Source organism: Glandiceps talaboti, chromosome 17 (assembly GCF_964340395.1).
Source record: "Glandiceps talaboti chromosome 17, keGlaTala1.1, whole genome shotgun sequence".
Lineage (NCBI taxonomy): Eukaryota > Metazoa > Hemichordata > Enteropneusta > Spengelidae > Glandiceps > Glandiceps talaboti.
In genome coordinates this window covers 6,855,336-6,878,859 of record NC_135565.1, presented here as the reverse complement: position 1 = coordinate 6,878,859, position 23,524 = coordinate 6,855,336, and the positions used below count along the sequence as shown (strand labels likewise).

At 36.2% G+C, this 23,524-nt stretch overlaps 2 protein-coding genes across 2 annotated transcripts; both read right to left on the bottom strand.

The window, feature by feature from the left end:
- Positions 1 to 436: 436 nt before the first annotated feature.
- On the bottom strand, positions 437 to 12,212 carry LOC144448485 (dimethylaniline monooxygenase [N-oxide-forming] 2-like). Its single transcript, XM_078138748.1, has 8 exons — positions 12,083 to 12,212; positions 7,277 to 7,735; positions 5,855 to 5,910; positions 5,443 to 5,622; positions 4,944 to 5,163; positions 3,145 to 3,380; positions 1,904 to 2,146; positions 437 to 1,568 (listed from the first exon to the last, which is right to left on the bottom strand). Exons 1-7 carry the CDS (start codon positions 12,210 to 12,212, stop codon positions 1,907 to 1,909), a joined length of 1,521 nt encoding a protein of 506 aa, XP_077994874.1. The 3' UTR covers positions 437 to 1,568; positions 1,904 to 1,906.
- Positions 12,213 to 12,757: 545 nt separating this feature from the next.
- On the bottom strand, positions 12,758 to 23,502 carry LOC144448413 (tetraspanin-11-like). The gene is made up of 8 exons (XM_078138652.1): positions 23,391 to 23,502; positions 21,063 to 21,153; positions 19,330 to 19,536; positions 18,660 to 18,734; positions 18,218 to 18,322; positions 17,667 to 17,891; positions 16,037 to 16,120; positions 12,758 to 14,468 (listed from the first exon to the last, which is right to left on the bottom strand). Exons 2-8 carry the CDS (start codon positions 21,147 to 21,149, stop codon positions 14,277 to 14,279), a joined length of 975 nt encoding a protein of 324 aa, XP_077994778.1. The 5' UTR covers positions 21,150 to 21,153; positions 23,391 to 23,502; the 3' UTR covers positions 12,758 to 14,276.
- Positions 23,503 to 23,524: the final 22 nt, after the last annotated feature.

Here is a 23,524-nt window from a genome sequence, read left to right as displayed (position 1 = left end):
TAGGGTATTGGAGCGGTACTTAGTGACCTACCTGAACGTTTGCTGTAATATATTAAAGGGGAAACCGTTTGGTAGGTGATAGGGGATATTGTCATCTTTCTATCACTCATAACCACAGAAAATGTAATGAACCAATGAGTCCCTACATTAGGAAGGTCAATGTTAGTACAGCTATTTTCTGATGATGTCCTATGTCCAACCAGGACTCCACAGCCAGTCCTTTAAAACTAAATCACGTGGGCATACAACAAAATAATCATGTTTATATGAACGCTGTAGGAGGAACACTTGAATGTGTTCTGATTGAGGGAATTTTACCATACTGGTTTGGGTTAGAAACCAGTCTGGTCATCAAGACAGGACATGCTGTGATCCAGCAGAGTACATTTCTGAAGAATTCAATGTTAAGACTAGTACTATCTTTATTACAGGTTGAGAAGCTTAACACATCAAAGGCACACTATTACCCATTTGTGTACCACACCAAAAAACAATAGTTTTAGTTTGTGTCTATCTTAGTACACGATACCACGATTTCCAGAGTTGTTGTCCAATCATATCAATCGTTTATATGTGGTCAGGATGTACGTTTTCGGTCATACACTGTAGTCAAGATAGTTGCAGATATAATGTCTACATACATTTATTTTATATCATCGGTGAATTATATGATACTATTGTCTGTATTTGGGAACTCACCTAGTTTATTACATCTGTAGACAATGCAATTTATGAAAAAAATGTGAATCGATAGTCTACAAAGTAAACACCAAACGTACATGTGATGTAGAAGTGGTTAACTCAATACAATGTGAAAGAGAAGTGTTATCACATGAATATGAATTAAAAATTGTACAGTAAACTAGATATTAAATAATTCATTGTTAAGAGCCCACGTGATAATACTTAACTAGTTGATTTTGAAGAGTCAATGTTAATCAATCAATCAATCAATCAATCAATCAATCAATCAAAATAATTTGTATAAAGCCAAAATCCAATACGATGCAATATTCTATGGCGCTGAACAGGCAAAAAAGTAAATCATTCTAAAAGTTAGAAAGCCCTTCTGATGTTCTTCTTGAATGTACCGACAGTTGGTGAAGAACGATGTTCAAGTGATATACTTTTCCATAAGACTAGCGCTGCTAGCGAGTATGCACGCTCATAGTATGACTTTGTATTACAATTGGGTACATGAAGTAGACTTTTGTTATTTGAGCAAAGTTAACAAGTTGAGGGTTTACTGTTAGTTAAGTCAGTGATGTAACCAGGAGTAGTTTTGTTGAGTAACAAACCCGGTGTGACATGATCTGTTTTCTTTGTATGTGACACAATCTTGCTTGGTTTCTATTCAATTTATTGTTAAGGGCTCAATCTTTCATCTCGGTCATGATTAAAAATGAACTTGCGTGTTAAAAATTCACTACAGGTTTGTCAATTAGAAAACTGCACAAAAATCTCTAAGTTCAATATATCTGTTTATCTCATACGTAGAGCTACCTGTCCTAACTATCAGCAGCTCGGCCTTCTTGTTGTTGAGAAATGTGTCCACAATATCATGATTTCTAGAAGGAAGAGAGAGTATGAAAATATTTAGTTTAGCGCCTTATAATTATCAGCAATATTTTCACTATACATATGTAGTTATTTACTAGTATTTAAAGTATATAATCTACGAACAATATGCCAATTATCATCTTTGGTCACAAGGCAACCATAAACATGTATAGATTTTTTTTTAAATAACCAGAATTGATCATATAATGATACATACATACATACATACATACATACATACATACATACATACATACATACATGCATACATGCATGCATGCACACGCACACATACATACATACATACATACATACATACATACATACATACATACATACATACATCTTAGCTTTCCTCCTTTGAACGATAGCGTCTTGTAGAATACTTTGTATTCTCCCAGGCATTAAGGATTGCATCTTTTGCACCAGACCATGCATCGGGTCCTTGCAACCGATACCAATAAGGAACTAGTGGACCATACTCAAATAAATATGCCAGTTTTGGGTCAGAGAACAATAATTTCCAGAAGTTTGGTTTTGCACCAATGAATTCTGCAATATCATCCATGTATGGCAGGGGTAGCACCTTTAACAGATCAGATGAAGATTCAAATACAAATACTGTTTTAACTATTACAAGAGTTTTCACTTCATCACGAACAAGCAAACAATACAGACTGGTGAATTTCAGAAATTGTCTACAAAAACCATCTTCACAATTTTAGGGTTGTCACAATTTCATTTTAACACTAGAAAAATTCTGGTCGTCTGAGAAGTGACTATCTTGTTTCAGGTTTCATAGTTTGGACACCAAAGGCGTCCATATGAGTCTCTTTATCACCGAAAGTGCAATTCCTATTTTCAAATATGTTTGGGCGGGGGGGGGGGGGGGGGTTAGTTAATAATTACCAAATTCCTTTAGTTCTTCTACTGACTAGAGTTCTTGCTATAATGCCTTTATTCAGGGTAAAGTGCAATTTGTAGTTATTCTGTATACGAAATAACACCAAATGTGATTCACATTGTTAGTTTGATTATTCACTGAAGGTAACTGTACACTTAATCTCATCGTAAACCTAAAACTAACAGCTAAACGTTTAATTTCATGGATACATAATAACATCTAAGCCTTCGTAAGAAATGGGATCTCATCAGTGTACTGGTACAACATTTTATCAAAACATTAAATGACTTTTCAGCATTGCTACTACCGAGTTTGTGAATAGGCAATAAATAATAATATTTCTTATCTTGACCTTTGCTTTGACCTCTATCTTGCACAAACTTGATATGTGAGCCAACATGCCTCAACAACACACGAACCACTTTCCTTTTATTTCACACGATATGATTTTCTCCGAAACAAAGAAACAAAAACGTGTTAATCGTTGTACTGATTCAACATATTGATTAATAGCTCTTCAGGTTTGCATTCAGTTAAATATAGAACTTGACCTTTGACATGGTTGACCTTGACATTTATCTTCAGGGTTAAATATTTAACTGACATGTTCACATATAGACTACTGTTTATCGAAATAGTCAGGAATATTCTATATGTATCTAGTGTAAATGTATACTCACGTATTGAGGTCTTGTACCGACATACTTTGGGTTCTTTTCAATATCTTGCAGCATGCACTCCTTGTCAGGTAATTTTACTTTCCCGGTGAATACTTTCGTTACCCATCTAGCTTGTATTTCAGTCATTTGCCATACAGGTCCGAAGAATTCAACCATTCCGACCATTGCAATTCTTTCAGGGTGTTGTGATGCTACCGGAAATACGTACTTGTACAGTTTGACATTCTTGGACTCATCTGTTGGGGATAAAAAAAGATATTTTCTCGTTATATATCTACATATATATAGGCTTAACAACTTTTACTGTTAGGAAAACAATTCACAAAATGTTGACAATACAAGGTCTTACGCAAAGTGACGTGAAGATACAAGCTAGACCAGTGTCACTGGAAAAACTGTGAGAACAAAAGACATAATTCGTTAAAATCAAAGTTGTATGAAAGATGTGTTGTACGTATTATCTATCTGAATGAACCAACAGTCTATTTCTCTCCTTTTGAAAATGGCACTGGACAAGAGTGTGTGTGTCTTTCTATTAGTCTGTAGCAATTGCATGGGTGTATATTACACTGCGACAACGTTTCATAAAGCTTCAGTCATGGTTACCAGGCACGACACATTCAATATGCCCAGAAACAGATGGTATTATCTCAGACAACAAACACAATGTCTGAATTGTCTTCACCAAATAAACCGTCTCTGTGAGTGTTACATTGTAACATTCTGCCTGTACGTAATACATAATATGTTACACTTATTTTCAATGACACTTCCACTAAGCGACAGAGTGAAAGGAAAACAAATGACCATTGAATGTTTTCAATTTTCACACAAAGTTAAACATGGTTGTATTGTCATCAATTTTTTTGGATTTAACGTGTGATGTATACACAAGCCTTGTTGAATCATACAATTCAGTGAATCCATGAGTTTAAAATGGAATGAAAACCATATTAAACAAAATATTAAGCGACTGTAGAGGATGTAATGAACTACTAGTATATGGTCCTCAAAGAGCTGATGGAATTATCTGTACAAAAAGGTTTGAAACTTGGTCGAGTGGTGTGTCGCATGTTTGTAATCATTTGTGAAGTATTGCCAATGCTGTCTCAGGTCTACCAACATATATCACGTGTAGGACTCCGTTTACCAATTTATATTGAAATATTCCAGGATACCACAACACGTTAATATAATAAGCACCTCGGAAGTAATTTTGGCTTTTACCTTTGTTTAACTTTTAAGTAAACATTTTTCAAAAATCAGGGTATCATCGTGCATTTTTTTTTAAATAAAGGTTAAACAGTGGCCATAAGGAAGACAAGAATTTATTTTTTATTTCAATTTGCTTAGACAATTCTGCTATGGTTTCCAACTTGAAAAAAAAAACAATCAGAAACAACATTGATCAAATACGTGTTTGTAGCTCAATAAATTTAAAAAAAAAGATATAAAAAAAAAAGTATATGAAAGTTTTCTTACAATTACAAATATTTTAGCCAATTTTTAAAGTTTTACAATTTATTGAGTTACACACAAGGATTTTGTATATATTTTTTCCCATTATTTTTTTTTTAATTTAAAAAACATAGTAAAGTTGTTTTATGAATAAAAAATAAAAAAAAAAGAATAGCCAATCCATTGCAGACGTGCAACATTTGTGATTTATAAAGTAAAAGATTGACAATGACTTGATTGCAGAATGATGAATACCAGTGGTATTAGCATTAGGAATAAGAACTCACTTGGTAAATTTAGAAATTAAAAGAAAAGGTTTTCTGTTAGATAATATATATTACCGTAGATTAAAGATTGGTCTACCATTGGTATGGAATAATCGTATCCTGTTCCAAAAATAACAGCATCGATATCTTTAAGAATCTTCCCATTCGTCAGTATGACGTCATTTCCTTTAAATTCCTGAATGTTGTCGACTGGTGTCATTCGTCCTTGGATTATCAGGTCTTGTATCCCACCATTAACCATGTAAGAGTGAGTTTCAAAAATCCCTTTGGAGTTCTATTGCGAAGGTAGAGAGAAAAAGGGGCTATAAAATGTGCATGGTAGGTGGTGTATTTGTCATTTCAATTTCACATAATATAAAAAAAATAAAAATTGCGGTGATTTTGGTGGCGGTGGTGGTGTGATGTGGTGGTAGTGTGCTGATGGTGACGCTGCTTGTGCTGCTTGTGATGTTAGTGGTGGTGGTGGTGGTGGTGGTGGTGGTGGTGGTGTTTTTGTTGTTGTTGTTGTTGGTGGTGGTGGTGGTGGTCAATTTATTTGTTTTTGTCATCATACCTGTAATCCAAACATCTTATAATCTGGCATTCTCGTTCGGAACATGCCATCAACCATGGACGTAAACTTCGACTTTGATTTCTGAAAGTTATTTCTTGTAAAGAATTGCATGTCCCAGGGCAATCCATTGGCAAGAATATGTGGGAAGCAGTATGTACCATGTCTCATACTCAGATAGACCTAGTAAAAATAATACTGATTAACATTAATACAATAAATAAATTAATGATTAGTTAACGACTTTAAACTTGTCATTTGTAGGTTATACAGCAGCGTATTAAGAAGAAATACTCACGTGTAATGTTGTTTTTCACATTGATAACCTATTATGCAAAGTATACGAAGACTTGAACAATCAACATCAATACATCGCATTGTACATAAATTATATATTGATCGACTTATTATTTACCTCATCACCAACTCTTGCAATGTCACCTGCTATATCACCAGCAGTATTACTTCCTCCTGTAAAGATATGCTATGATCTTTATGATCATCATCAACATCACCACCACCACCTCCATCATCATCACCTCCCCCATTTCGACCACCACCACCACCACCACCACCACCACCACCACCAAAACTGGTAAAGTCACAGTCTGTGAACTTCTTACTAAACATTGCAGGGAATATTCAGCTAGCTATACGCGATATCAACTTTCACTCGTAGCGGATCACAGGAACACACATGGAATAGCTCAATAGATTTATGTTACGCCTCTAAATCTAGAATGACCTCTTTTCTACTTCTAAATCCTTTCTGGCCCTTTTTAACATTAAACAATGATATCATATAAATCTTCTGTATGAATGGATAAAATAAAAGATAAAGTCATCGGTAATAATTAACTTATTAAAATAATATCGTCAGCGAAATTCTAACTTATCGTATACTAAGACCACATGTTCTCATTAATCTTTCCTTTGACAATTTACACTCAACTGATCACAATATGACAATGACTATAGTTCTCTCGTTATTCAACCGATAAGAACCAGGGTTAAAACTACATGTAGGTAGCTCAATTTGAGAAGTTTAATATATTTTTAGACTTGAGGTCGAAATTGCCATTATGCTACCATCACCATCACAATTATCACCATTGTCATCATTATCATCAGTACAAACATCTCCATCTGATTCATCAGTAGGGACACTTCAGTAATTATAAGGAGGTGAGGGAAATCAGTTCCGGGTTGATTTTACTACCTTTCCCGGTTCCCTCGTGGTTAAAAAAGAATCCTCTCTCAATTTCCCGTCTCTGATGCAAGACCCTCTCCCTGTTCATATATTTCAAACAATACGTTAATTGGGCATGGAAATTCATTTCAATGTATACCTCAATATGTTACACATAAGACCCTAAGTCCCACTCAAGGTTAGATACTGCACGTTGAATGTTACCCTGATGGACCCTGGCTGATTTAGAAGCAGTGGGGTGTACATAGAAAGGGTGGCAGCAATGAGATGCCAAAATCACAAATTAATGCTAAGTTTCTCAAAACAATGACTCAGAGCAAAATGTGACCCTCGTCGAATCCTCATTCTAAAGTATGGCCCTCCCTAAGAACAGATTTGGAAAAAAGTGATCTTCCCTCAATTCTCTCCAGTACTTACTGAAGGGTCCCCTACATCCTTTAACTAGAGATGAATTTTACAGTGTACTATGTGTTAATTTGCATATTCTCCTCTGTGAAGTACGTAGGACAATTCTGCAGTAAATCCAACTCTTCATCATCATAGCAAATAGATAAACAAACAAACAAACAAACACACACATATATACACAAGCAAACAAACAAACAAACAAACAAAATATATACTTACCCACAATAACGACTTTCTTGTCTGTAAATTTTGAGGCGTCTCGATATTGGTTTCCATGAATCTTGATTCCCTGGAATGTATCTAATCCAGGATAATCAGGTATAAACGGTTTATTAAACATCCCAATACATACCATGACGTAATCAAAGTATTCCTCGCTCACCGAATCATCTTGGTTTCTCAGCACCACCTTCCAATATCGACCATCGCCATCGTCAAGATTTCTTTCAATATTTATTACGTTTGTGTTAAATTTGATGTACTTCTCAAGATCAAAATGTTTTGCATAGTCGGCAAAATACTGGGCTGCCACTTTGTGAGACGTAAACGGCGTGCATTCTTTTGGATGTGGGAAATCAGAAAATGTGAGAATTTCTTTGCTGTTGAGTGTGCTGGCTGAGCGGTACGCGGCGGCCCCCTGACCCGGAAGTACTTTGTCATCATAACTCCACAGACCACCTAAAACAAATAGAAACTAATTTGCTATTATAATTACTCTCTCAAAATTCTAACATGGTTGTCAAAGAGCTCCTAAATAACAGGAGATTTTGTCGGTTTGCAAGTGCTGTATAAAGATCTGTAAGATTGATCACAAGGTTCATGTTGAGATAGACACAATTAAACTAAGCTGCAGCATATCCAACATGCAATAAAGAAATGAGAAGTCACATGACCGTGAAACGTCTGATTATCTGAAAGGGGGAATTTAAATGTTTTGCTCTTTATCTGTGATTTCTTTGTTCAGGAAATGTAATTTACCAAGTGCACATCTTCAAAATATCTTTCAGTTTTGCCACAACAAAATACACTTCATACCCAGATAATATGTACTGCATAGTATAATTGTCTCAATTCTGGTATTTTATTACCATATTGAAGCATTGTAAGATTTTAAATTATGTATATGGTTTGATTTTATGCCTCTAAATGGTCATCTACATTGTCTTATTGTCGAAAACGTTTAGACTTTTGGACGTGTCTTCTCCCAATCAGTAGCAATCACAATGATATAACATGCTCCGTGGAAGGTTGCTGGTTTACTACCTCCACGTATACGTTAGAGCTCATTAAGAGACATCTCCCTATGCATGCGAAATCCATATTCTTGGTAAAGTAACCTCGTTTGTACTGTTATTGTAGTTGTTTATCACTGTCATTTTAATACATCTTTGTACCATATAATTTTATATCTCCACTGTAGTGTAGGTGACAAGGGGCTGCTAAAATAATTATGAAGTTTCATTTAGCAGATTGCAGACGAAGAAGAGAAGATAGCAGTTCATCAGGACACGTGCTATTTTCTCTTGTTCGTCTGCAGGTGCAAGTGTTGACTTCATATTCTTAAACTTTTTAACATTTTGATCAATCAAAATACGATGTTGTGGTTTCAAATTCTCAGTTGATAATATTAGTCCAACTGCTGCAGGGTTCTTTCGCTGGTCACTCCATCTATATTGTAGTTTGACACTGTACTGGTCTTTTTTATATTTTATGTTCCTATTAGTCGCCTGGCTTCGGCATGAAACGTTTTGGGTAAATCGCGAACATTTTTATTCCACTGAATGTTACATTTGTAGAAAGCTTGTATAAATTTGTTCATAAATACTGCCCGTGGTGTCCATGTAATAGGTATAAACCCATATTTAGCATCCTTCTATTTTTCTGATTTACTACCAACTTGCATTGATCCTGAGTGTGACTGCTTCTAGACTGTGCTACTAAACAGGTATGACAGAAAAACAACTACATACTAGATGTGACAGTTTTTTGGGACTGACAGTACTATGTTTTACAGTGAAGGTGCAGTTTCGGGAAAGCTTAGTGTCATTTGTAAACTCATTCGATTTTGTTGGTGGTCACTATTTTATGCATGTTAGAGGGGTAGGTCAGACTTTTTTGTGCAAAGATTTGAGGGAGTGTATATTTTTCATGCCTCTGTCTTTTGCAAAACACCGCACCGATGACGTCTTATAACAATACTTTGTATTCGTCCAGGCATTATGGGTTGCATCTTTTGCATCGGTTTATTGTTTTCAGATCGTCCCACAGCAGAAATATATATTTACACTATATACTGACCTAGATTCAAAGTGCAACAGCAATCGCCGCGATAAGCAGTCCAACCGTGTGATTAGTTCTATAGGTATGATATTTCCAAACATCAATCACCTAACTGTCAGAAAAAAAGTATTGAACTCCGACTTTTAACGTATACGAATATATCATGTTATAAACAGCTCAAAACCGGTCTAGAGGTCGATGGATTGTCTGGCTGTGAGATAAATCCCATGGTCATTGGGATATGCCACACGATTACGACAGCTTGGCACATAACATTTGCATTCATCACAAAATATCCTGGAACACTAAATGCGTGTTCGCAGCATTAAATATATACAATAACGCCAAATAAAGATGCTATGGGTCGTTGAGAAGTGCAAATGCACAAAATGGAAGAACACGATTTGCAGCACCATGCTAACGCCCTCTTAAGTGTCAATAAATTTACCTTATCTTGATCACATGGGATATTTATTGAAACGTTAGTCGCCAACGTAAGCGTATGAGTGCACAGTCACATTTCCTTTATTTGTTAGTAATTGTTCCTGATAACGTACTTACCAAGTTTATCATATCTCTCATAACATACAGGGTCAAGTCCATCCTCCAAACAACTTTTGATGGATGGTAAACCAGAAGCGCCAGCACCAATGATAGCTACACGAGCGTGATCACCAACCTCAGAAGCCATGATTAAAATATCGTACTTTGAACTGCTCTGAACCTTTAACCTTAGTCTACTGCTTCTTGGTATCGCGTTTCAGCGATATCAATGTCAGTTACCAGCTCAGATTTTGTCCCCGAGCCAGCTATTCAACTACTACAGCCGAAGTACTACAAAGTATTATTGCGCGTGGTAGTTAAAGTAACAAGAGTACGTCCTCTTTGTCCTACATTATCGGCCTGCAGAAGGCATTTCAAGTCCTATTATTTCAACTTCTTCTTTATATAGGCGGTAAAGTCAATCAAGGTATGAGTTTTTTTATTTCAGTTCTCATTTTGCAAACCCGAAGGGGTCACGGGAGAAACACTTTTATAGTGTACTATTGCTCTCTAGAGCTGAAAAAAAACTTACTCCCTTGCTCTTTGTGGTGGGCGTCATTTACGTACATTCACCAAATAGGGGCTGTCACAACTCTTTAAAAACAAGACATCCCTCTGGAACAGCTGGGCAAGTAAATGCTATGATTACATGTGTAACAAGGAGGGAGTATTGATGAATGGTTAGAACTACTTTCGTGTGTTTTAAAATAATGGGTACACACTTGTTGGAGGGTCTATGTATGTACTGTGTGAATTCATAACTTAAGACCATCGCAAAATAAACAACACTTTTTCGACTTTTACGTTGTAAATCGTGAGTACAAGGCATTGAGATTCATCATCAGTAAAATTGCTCCGGTACATCATGTATGAACAAAATAAATTCTAACTGGAGATGTAGTCTCGATCAAAAAACACTTGATATGCTGACGCGAACATTCATTGATTTGTCCTGGTCTTCATCTGTTTGAACCAATCCAAGCAACTGAACACTGGTTAACAAAGGACAGAGGTCACAAGACGACCAACACCGATGGACATATTAAATATAATATAACATGAAATGTTGTGGGCAAGTAGGTTTGCCCCTCGGGCAAGTGAAAATTCTAATTCACTAAGTAAGGTCAATCAAGGTGTCAGTTTCTTGATTTCTTTTCAAACATTTCATTACGCGATACCCAGCAGTACTTTCGGTGCGTTGATTATATTCCGTGCACGCAAGAGTGATCTACTCGGTGACAGACTTGTCATTTTCTCTCACTGGGGCTGTGTTAAAATAGTGATAACGTATTTTAAGGGCCACCTAGCAATATCAACCAACATCGCCATCATATCACACATAACCAAAGAAAATATAACCAACCAATACGAACGCGTACGTGTCCCTAAATTATTTTTATTTATTTTTATTTATTTATTTATTTATTTATTTACATATTTACTTAATTATTTACCATCCAACATATAGATTGCACAATGTTATGAGTTAAGGGCCAGTGTTAGTGCAGGAGGAAAGCGGGGTACTCGGGGAAAACCTGCATTGTTCGTTAGAGTCAAACTGAACCACACTCTGCTTACTTTTAGAGCATGGTTAATTTAATCCACCTTAAATAATTCAAACCCTGACCTGACTGGTAAGAGGCAAGCGGTGCAAACGCTCAGCAACCGACAACCCAGACAAGCCTAATTGATTAAAACATTCATTATGCAATTCAGCTGTTCATAATTAGGAACATTCTACTCGTCGGTAAATCTCACTACTTATGCAAATTACTTTAAATGCCAGCCTTACTAATCATGCCATGCCTTTATGACATGTGAATCACAGCATGACCAACATATTCACTAATATTCAATCAAAATATAAGCGACCTATGATGACGTATTCCTAATTGGTACATATAATTAAATATGCGAAATGGTAAGAAATAAATCATACGTAACCCATCACATCTGTAGAACAAGTATGTTAAATGTCATTACAGTATCCTCCATGTTATGGAAAATTGTGAAGTCCAACAAACAATATATATCACTACAAATAAATCCTTAAAATTACAAAGTACTAGAAAAGGCTGGAAGACTTGAGCTCTATATTCCCAGATGTGTGTGACCCCACCATGAACCTTGGTGATGCAACACATTGATACACAGTATCTACGCTATGTTACAGAGCTTTAATGCTTTTGATAACGTACTTACCGAGTTTATCATATCTCTCATAACATACAGGGTCAAGTCCATCCTCCAAACAACTTTTGATGGATGGTAAACCAGAAGCGCCAGCACCAATGACGGCCACACGAGCGCGGTCACCAACCTCAGACGCCATGATTAAAACGTCGTTCTTTGAACTGCTTTGAACTTTTCACCTTTGCTATTACTTGTTATATTCAGTGCACGTAAGAGTGATCTGCTCAGCATATAAACTTAGAATACATACACATAAACGTGGTATGCATACATGTAAACTTGGTAAAAACACGTAAACTTCGTATACTTAAACTTGGTATACATAAACTTGTTATATACTTAAACTTGGTATACATATTAACTTGTTATACATATTCACGTAAACTTTGGCTATTTAAACTAGATATACATAAACTTGATATTACGTAAACTTGGTATACATAAACTTGGTATACATATACACGTAAACTTGGCACACATAAACTTGGTACACATAAACTTGGTACGGTATACATAAACTTACTCGTCAACATAGTATACCCATACATTACTACAGTACACACACACACACACACACACACACACACACACACATCAGAATTATGCTATCAATTACGACTGTGCAGTATAAAACAATAAACAGGAGGCATGGTAGATGAGTGTTTACTAATAAATGTCCAGTTAGGTTGGATTTTTTTAATTGTACATAATAAATATAAATAAACATACACTTTGAAAATATCAATATCCTGCTCCAACACTCCAACAGTATATGGATTTGATTTTTCTATAACCCCAAAGCATGCAATGGTTTGACAACGTACAATGAATGTGTACGTTGTTATAGTTACTAATCTAATTTTGAGGTATTGAAAGTAAGCAATGATTGAAGGTGAAGGCCAAAATTTATCAAGTTGAATGTAATGAATAGTATGTGTACATTGCTATGGTTACCACTTCGAATTTGCGTCGCGAAATCAGCAAATTTGTTAAACTAAAAGTCAAAATTTATAAGATTTACTTACTGTCAATTATGTTGTATTTTAATAACAGTATAACAGTTGTATGTTGCTAGGGTTACTAATCCGAGTTTGGGTTTTGAAATCGAAAATAGTTTGAAATTGAAAGTCAAAAATTTATAAAAGTTGTTTAGTGTCACTATTATATATACATGCACGTTGTTATAGTTACGAATCCCATTTTTGGGTCTCGAGATCGGCAGTTCTTTTAAGATAAAGGTTAAAATTAATAAAAGAATTTAGTGCCAAGTTTTGTCCGTTGCCATGGATACCAATCCAAATTTAGGTCTCGAAATCGAAATCACGTGAAAGTGGAAGTCAAAATTTAGAAAAACTTGTTTAGTGTTCTTCATATTGTATAATATTGTACACCGTTATTGATTATTGATTATTGTAAATGAACAAGATGAATTAAATTGTCCTCAAGAAAATGAGTTTTCAATGAAACCTGTCCATGACGAAACACATCTAGTAAGATGAGCTTTGCATAGATGAGCTTCTATTATACATCTAGCAAGAGTAGTAATATTAGTAGTTGAAGTTGTCAGATATTCACACCTTGAAAATAAATGTAACGAATATGATTCATTTGAAAATATTTGGGTCATCCGTAGATCTTCACTTATCATTAAGTTGTCCTTGTGAAGGTAGAATGTACCCCAGAAATAAAAAGGGCTTTGTTTTATTACATCGTTCAAGAAAACGCCAAACCGTTCTCTGATAAAGTCAACAACAGTTACTGTTCGTAGTGTTTTTTCTGATATGCATTTTCTAAATCCACTGTATTTATACAACAAAGTTATGTTCATACTATATTTCTTGGATTTTTCCATTAGCGCTCTCTACATGTATGCCAAATATTGTCTCTAAAAACAACCCTTTTTTGTTGGTTAGCTATCTGAGTATTGATGTCACCATAGCGTTGTTCTTGGATTGCCAAATATTTGGTTGCTAAGGTGATATAGTTTTAATTCTCGTTGTAGAATTCCGATAATCCTGCTTGAAATTGTCTCGATGTGCGCCCAAGACGAGTAAATATGGAAGAGTATTTTACAATGATCAGTGTCTCTGCAACTCTAGGCTTAATTTACACGGTTGTCGTATTTCCTAGGGTATCAGCACCAACGTGTTGATTCGCCGCAGCTGAAAATGTGACGTTTTACGCAGGTACGTCAAGTGTGACGTCACCATTTTCGAGCCGTGGTGAAATCAATAGGTGGCACGGCAGACTTTCTCATGGCTAAGTTGATGTGTTGATCTGCGTCGTCCAGTGGCGGCAATTCTCGATCAATGTCATTTTTGGACGATGCGTCGTCATCGTAGTAGTCGAAGTCGACATTACGGAGCAGAACAATATACCCAAGCAAATCTGCGAGCTAGTGAAAGAAAAGGGAGAGATAGAAAGGTAACACGAAAGAAGCAAAGGGCAATTTATTACATACGTTTTACAAGAACAGTAAGCTGTGCCATGCAAAAACGACAATCGTGTGTCCAGGAAAAAATTTCAACGTGAAGTGAATGAAGTACCGGTTATAATATTATATATTCCATGCATTCATTATTGGATACACTACATCTACAAATTGACTGTGTTAAAAAAAATTGACATTAATTTGAATTTAAGTGAAGTTCATGCATACACTATGTCTATAATAATGATCTATGGTTCTAAGTCTACTGTGGTTGGGTCTCAAAGTTCTAATTTCTATAGCTGGCAAGTTGTTTGTGAAAATGACTACATAGTGTGAAATACTCGTATCAAAGAAATATTCCAGGAAAGTGAAAAATGCCATGCACTCAGGTTGCTCTACTAGATACTGTTATTGCAGACGACTGAAGTGGCATAGACGCGACTCAAGTCGTCTATAACAGTAAAAATGCCGTTACATCTAACTTGCCAGCGTTCATTCAATTTCTCACGACTGTTTCAGAAAGAGAGTGAACGTCGAGAACTTAGATATAATGCATTTAGCATAGATGAGAACTTTTTATAAACGTGTGTCTGTCATAAGTACCTTGTACTATCATTACCATGGTTACGTGCTTTTGATACCTACAGGCAGTGACTAAGTGACATTGACAACTCACACATCAAACAGATGCATTCGTCCAACCATTTATCAAACCGTGTATTCATCTGCCCACTACCAAACCTCTCATCGTCTATCAACCAACACATCCTCCCACTAGCCGCCCATTCTCTGTCTCCATCGCCGACCCAGCCTACCACAAGTTTACTACTCCACATTCCATCCACCAAACTGTAAATTAATCCACCAGTGCCATTCGTTCGCACGTCCATCCATCCACTCTCTATAGCACTGTGACTCACCCATCCATCAGCTCACTCAGTCAGTCAGTCAGTCAAGTCCCAACAACCCATCCATCCATCCATCCCCTTAACAAATTCATTCATCCATCCATCTGCAAGCTAACTCACTCACTCACCCACTCACCCACCCACTCACACACACACACACACACACACACACACATGCAGTCATTCTGTCACTCACCCACCCACCCACACTCACCCATTTACTCACCCATTTACTCACTCACTCACTCACTCACTCACTCACTCACTCACCAATACCTACCAACATAATGAGTATCATAGCTCCAATGCCCATCAATACCTACCAACATAAGGAGTGCCAAAGCGCCAACACCCGCCAATACCTACTAAGATAAGGAGTATCGTAGCTCCAATGCCCACCAATACCTACCAACATAAGGCGTATCATAGCTCCAACACCCATCAATACCTACCAACATAAGGCGTATCATAGCTCCAACACCCACCAATACCTACCAACATAAGGCGTCTCATAGCTCCAACACCCACTAATACCTACCAACATAAGGAGTGTCATAGCTCCAACACCCATCAATACCTACCAACATAAGGCGTATCATAGCTCCAACACCCACTTATACCTACCAACATAAGGAGTGTCAAGGCTCCAATACCACCGAATACCAATACGTATGGATATATCCATTTGTGTACAACTGCAAAACACCCCTGGAAATATGAAAATGAGTATATGCTAGTTTCATTATCTTGAAAACCACAAACAAGATGACCAGATTTAAACTGAATGCCTCCCGTAAGGGAATCGCTAATTATGCAAATAACTCATTAAACTAAAAAAAAATATGGTAACAGGCTTTGTTTTTTAGACAAGCGTGCTTTCTTAGGTTAATGTATGTAAGAGTGTATGATACTGCTTAATGCAGTCTTAAGATATAGCCTAATTACCGAAAATCATTAATTATGCAAATTATTCATTAACACTGTAAGGTATTTGTTATGGTTAATGCATGTACTAAATTATGTTGAATTTGAAGTATGTATTCTTAAGATAAGGCCTAATTACCAAAAATAATTAATTATGCAAAATATTCATTAATGCTGTAAGATACATCAACGAATTTTATAGGACAAATGTATTTTGTTATGTTTAACAAATATACTAAATTATATTGAAATTGGAGTATGCAGTCTTAAGATATTGCATAATTAGTTGATTTCATTAATATGCAAATTTCTCTAATTAAACATTAACAGATCTGGCTCAAAACCTAATCAGGTCTAGCTATTACCCTAAAGATTATATAGCCCAAATTTCATTACAATTGAGCCAGCCGATTTTTAGAAAATGGCTTCACAGACACACAGACAGACAGACAGACAGACAGACAGACAGACAGACAGACAGACAGACAGACAGATAGACAGACAGACAGACAGACAGACACACAGACAGGCATTCCCCTTTTAATACCTCCCGTACCCTTACGGGAGGTAAAAATACCAGTATAAAAAATACTGTGTCCATTCAAAATGATTATATCTAGGTAAAAAAAAGTCAAAATTAAATGTTGATCAAACAAGGCAACGTTACTCTGTTACATGAATAGTAGATGAAATTGTGCACTGTTTTCCCAATATGGAAAACCTGACCAAATAAGGCAAAGAAAATGTTTACCAAATAAGGTAAATAAAGAACAGCTACCTCATTGAATGTATAACGTGTACTATACAGTTGTATTTCTTGACCTCAATATGTTGCGTGTTATTACGTGTTAGTTTCTATTCCAAATAACTTAATGTTTATATACCAAATAAGGCAATGTTTATATTCCCAAACTAAATAAAACAATGTTTCTATGCCAAATAATGCAATATTTCCCGGCTAAACAAGGCAATGGCTACATTCCAAATATGGCAATGTTTCTATTCTAAATAAGGTAACGTTGCTATTCCAAATAAGGTAAAGTTGCTATTCCAAATAAGGCAATATTTCTATGCAAAATAAGGTAATGTTGCTATTCCAAATAAGGTAACGTTGTTGGGTCTTCATCTTACCATCAGCAACTTTGTAAAATAAAATTCTAAACCTGCAGTATGGAGCGTCGACATTTTTAATCACTTCGCTGAATTAGAGAAATACAGGGTCTGTCAGGTCATGAGCAGGAGAAACAAACTGATTAGAATCGAATAAACAAAATGCGGACTTTAGTGTCTACTGCCCCCTTGGGTTATTAAAGTTTAGATGGTATCTTACCCGTTGGTTCATGTACTTATTCGTTGGAGTCATATAACATGATGTTTCATTCCACAACTTCGGCATTACGTCGTTTTTCATCGTCCTGCTAACACTGGGATCTATCGTACAACATGACTGTGGATAAGGTTTCCTTGTTTCACCTGGAAAATATTTGACGTCTTCTAGTCTGTACCATTCACTCTGAAGCCACTCCGAGTGACTACTGTCACCACAACATTCAAACTGAAATCGAAGATATACGATTTAACGATTTAGTCGTTCAATTTTTGTTTCATGTCTAACGGATTCTGAATGCTTTTCAAATGTTTGAGATTTCTGCCATTGGTCTTGTACAAATTTCCTCCAACTTAGTGCGTATCCAAATCGATTTGTACTTTCTTCTGTAACTGTGTAATACGTGTACTTAGTTTTCTTTTTTTCCCCTCTCTCTCTCTCCCTCCCTCCCCTCCCCCTCCCCTCTCTCTCTCTCTCTCTCTCTCTCTCTCTCTCTCTCTCTCTCTCTCTCTCTCTCTCTCTCTCTCTCTCTCTCTCTCTCTCATTAGACTTACATTTATTTGTATATTGTCAATAGCAATTGTCTTATCGTTCCTGCCATTAACACCATAGTAACGGAGTATACCTCCACCAAGGGAAAGGGACAAGTCTCGCTCTAGCTGTACAGAAAAAGAAATCACAAACATGTCAATGTAATAGTCGACTTCTCAACGACCCTACACTCGCTACTAGCCATCTTTTTAGCAATCACAAATATTTCCAGAGAATAACACAACGTGATCTCAGTTTGTACCAAATGGATTAGTTAAGCATAATTATTTAATTAGATAAATATTTTAATTAATTAATTTAATAAATAAATAAATAAATAAATATTTTAATTAAATTTACATTTAAATTCGTTTATAACCATACACACATGGTACAATGTCCATACAGTTATCAAGTACGAACAGTGTATAAATAGATCAAGACATGCAATGCATGTGTCCTTACCTGGAAGAAAAATACGAAGGCCATGGTGGTGAATGCTATAGCAAAGATAAGAACCAGTAAAAGTAACAAAAAGTACTGTGGAGAGAAGAAAATAAATGTGATCATGATTATATACTGGTTTCTGGATTAGTCCTTGTTGCAATTGTCAAATAACCATTGCGTCTTAGTAGCTGTAACGAGGATCTGTATTTGTGTGATACATACATACATACATACATACATACATACATACATACATACATACATACATACATACATACATACATACATACACACATGCATACATACATACATACATACACACCTGCATACATACATACATACATACATACATACATACATACATACATACATACATACATACATACATACACACACACATACATACATACACACACACAAACAAACAAACACAAACATACATACATACATACATACATACATACATACATACATACATACATACATACATACATACATACATACATACATACATATATACATACATTGTACATACATACATACATACATACATACATACATATATACATACATCCATACATCCATACATACATACATACATACATACATACATACATACATACATACATACATTGTACATACATACATACATACATACATACATACATACATACATATATACACTTACCACAAGTATTGAACATTTACTTTCTCTGTAGATACCAAAGAAACCAATACATGCCATGATAATTATGTAAGTTCCAATGCCAATTGATAAAAAGTTAGCAATCCAAAATGTATCTTGTACAAACAGAAAGGCGTGGTGGCCAGAAGGGTCATTATATACAGAGAACCAGATCCACAGACCAATGGCCATCGATGCTACTCCAAGTATCTGGAAAGGTAATTTGAATATACAGCTAGCAATAACAGATGTGGCGACCAGCAAAATCATTAATAATTTGGTTTAACGTTGGCTGCGCTGTGTTCACAGATCCCGTCATTCTGAGTAGTACATATGTGATGATATATATCACTTTGTAATAACACCATATTATTTAAATACCCTGGCACAAACACATTGACAAATAACGTCATATAAAAATGCAATTCCGTACTTTGTGTTGGGTTACAGTGCTACGGGCAAACGCACATATGCAGGTATTCTTATATGTACACAAGCGCTTACACATGAATAAACAAACAAACAAACAAACAAACAGACAGGCAAACAAACAAACAAACGGACAAATACATATACTGACGTGGATGTCTACGTATGAGGGCCATTCTCCATTTAATTTCGCCTCTCTTCCTTATCCTCTGTCTCCCTAGTCCCATTTCTGTATGTACTACTGTCTCTTTTCCTCTGATTCACATTGCCTCTGTTTATCTATATATATCTGTCTGTCTGTCTGTCTGTCTGTCTGTTTCTCCCTTTCTAAAAGTTGTGCTAGCAGTGTTCATACAACACGTGACTTCACTTGACTTTGTTCTTAAAGAGTTTCAATTATTCAAGTATTTGTCTCGTCACAAACTCCGTATTCATATACCTTAATGGCTGTCACGTGACTAAATACAACCCAATCGAGATAGGTCTACACCCTATAGCCATGTATCGATACTTTCCTAGGTTCTAGCTATTACTTTACTTAGACCAGGCTTAAGTTCATGATTATGGTTGACTAGCTGGAAAGCACATTGTATCGTAATCAGATTACAATAGTTACGTATATGTTTTCAAGGTAGCTGAGGGGTATTAAGGAAAAGAATATAGATAGGCTCCTTAACATAATGCTAATTCATATCTTCAAGCAGGAGTGACCACTGTTTTACAGGTCCCCTGGTAAGTTCCTTTCTAACTCTGAAATCAACAGGTGGTTAGGGATACATCGCATTACACCTTTTAGTTTGTTTTCCAAAGATCACAGACGGCAGATAGCCTAGGTAATATCCTTATGCTGGCAGTAACTCTTGAAAATGTTGTGGCGTTCCTTCGACAAACAATAAGTGGCGAGATCATTTTTTCAATATAGGATAAAAAGTAAATTATCTTAATTAGGCCTCAGACCCCTTCCCTCCCCCTCCTTTTTAACTAAATTGGCCAAAATTGAATAATTTTCAGACAGCACAGTCAATTTTATATCAATACATAGTAGTATGTAGTGAGGAAATAGTTCTTTTGTTGACACTTTTTATTTTAGAACTATTTATGTAAAGGGGTACAAAACAGATCTCATTAAAAGAAAAATAGTTTTTGTAGGATGAGAGTTAAAATGGCTCAAACCCCCGATCCCCACCCCTAAAGTGAAAGAATGTATTTCTTATCGTACATTGAACTATTGATCTCGCCCATAGACATAAGTTTGACCGATTATCCCCCGGGGTTAGATCAGTGGAGGTTAGATTTGGTCTACTTACCACGAGTAATGTATTGCACACAGCGCATATTGTCTTGTAATGGCGATTCCGCCGTTTCTTGATTTTAGCACGCACTGTCGACATCATGTACCTGTAACAAATGTACAATTAATATATTCACGAATAAGAAACGAAATGGAAAATACATGGCTGTACGTTGATGTTGTTACTAATCATTCCAAAGGTGTGTTATGTAGGAAAGTTATAGAGCAATGTTTGTAATCTTTTCGTCGAGTGAAACAATAAAATGCAGCAATGTTCGTCGATTCAGACTACGTTCTCTGATTTTTGGGTGCGGACTCAAAAATCGATTTGATTTGATTTATCATGTATACAGCTACGAAGAAAAAAAAATTACCCACAGGTGATGCAACACTCTTGACGATATACGATATTATGAGTAATTTGTATTCACCTAACAAAAAAGATTTTCAAAAACCACGTGTTAGTTGCAGTTAGTTTAGCTTTAACCAAATCTTTGTATGAAACAAAACTAGATCAGAAAAAGAGAAGTTAAATTCTGTACTTCGAGAATAGATGACGAATTCTGTAATCACGTGTCATACTTTTACTTTGGATATGCCCCCTCCACAGTATAGTATTATCATCAACAACCATACGTCAATGTATATAATGAGTCATGACATTAACTTTGCATCTGCCCACAGACAAGTAAGACACATCTGTGATCTAACAAACTAGTCCCTAAACAACATGGCACACATTATTATAGTTACCCATATAGCCTTAAAATGTTCTCTGGCCCGTTAAAGGTTCCATAGGAATGCTTTCGCAATCACGTGTAAATAACCTGGGGCCAAATGGTGGCTAGACCTAGCTCAAAAGCTGGAAACTGCGCAACAAAGTGTACTGTCCGTGTACACAGTTCGGCATGCGATGATATTCGTTTTACTGTCAAGAGCGTCATTGGGGTGGTTGAGTCCGCCAATGATCAATAAATATCGGTTTATAACATTGTTGTTCTCTACACAGCTAACTAATTTGTGGATATAAAAAGGTACAGTGTCATTGACTGGATTGTGTGTGGTTACCCTTATATCTACGTCAAAGGATTATTTGGGCAACAATAGCTTTCATGTATGACCTGTATGTGAAGTGGGTTGTAAATAAACTCCGCACCCATATGGATGTATCACTTGTACCATGGAACTATAACCCATGTTCTACTTCCATGCTTGTATGAAATGCCTCAACATACAGGATATGTATGTCAAAATGGTTTACTAGTAAAACCATGAGTGACACTTCCATGATTAAAGTGTGTCCTTATATGGACACAATAGTTTGTTCGTAAATCAATATCTCCAGCCTTGCGTGATGAGTTAGTGTACATGTTTCATATCGTCAATGACACATATCGGGGAATACGACTAATTTAAAGACTGGACACTCATAAATATCGGTAGACTATGCACAAGCCAATATATTGTCTTTGTACAGAAAATATGAATTATATACCTTGGTCGTTCAACGTCACGACAATACGTGTCTACATCACTGGTTTCTGTGGTGCTAGAAATAGGAGACAAGACCTTCATTCAGCAGGTTAATACTCGTCTAGCGACTAGTAGTGACATGGCCCCTTAGGTCACTCGTATTTTTCTTGGCTGAACGAAGAAAAATATTGGGGAACAATATCTAAATATACCTTAAATCAAAGCTCTGCCTTATATTATACATGTAGGTTTTCACATACAAAAGTTTCACTTCACAAAATGCAAGGCCATACGTGATGCATCGTGCTTGTGTCCATGAACGGTGACGTTATACGGCGATAGAGACGAGATCGAAAATCTAGTGAGCATCTGATCAACCTGGCGTTTTAACTCACTACGTTCACATCAACTGCCACATTTGAACAAATTTATTACAAAACCTAGTTCCACAGTCCCTAGATATAATAAATTTTCTCGTTTTTGCGTAATTATGCCTGTATATAGGTGTTGCAGGAGACGCCATGTTTTAATAATGTGGTCGGCAAACAAACAAACAATCGGACGGACGACAGCTGAAAGTAAACCAACGTCGTTGTTTCTGATCGTTGGCTGGTACTGTCGGTGTCATCGTGAAATATCTCGCGACTTGACACAACTGTACTGACATATACAAGAAATGTAGGGATTTTGGAGTGTGTCTCTGTCTACGTGATGCGAAATAGACAGGTAACGAAAAGATGTGACCGACTGAATAGGGCTTCCTGAATTACGCATACCACTTAAGTAACATACTGAAGTTGTAGTCAGTATACGACAATATCGCAGATCTGTTAAACATTATTAATACAATTAAAAGAAAGAGCCAACCTACCGTCAAATGTGTGTATCCCCATCAAATGAACAGCTCACATTCTAGTATTAACTTCCACTGGCTGTGTATTTAAAAGACACAAACGCGTACGGCGGTTCATTCATCAATGACCCCACCCGTATAAGCTATTACAC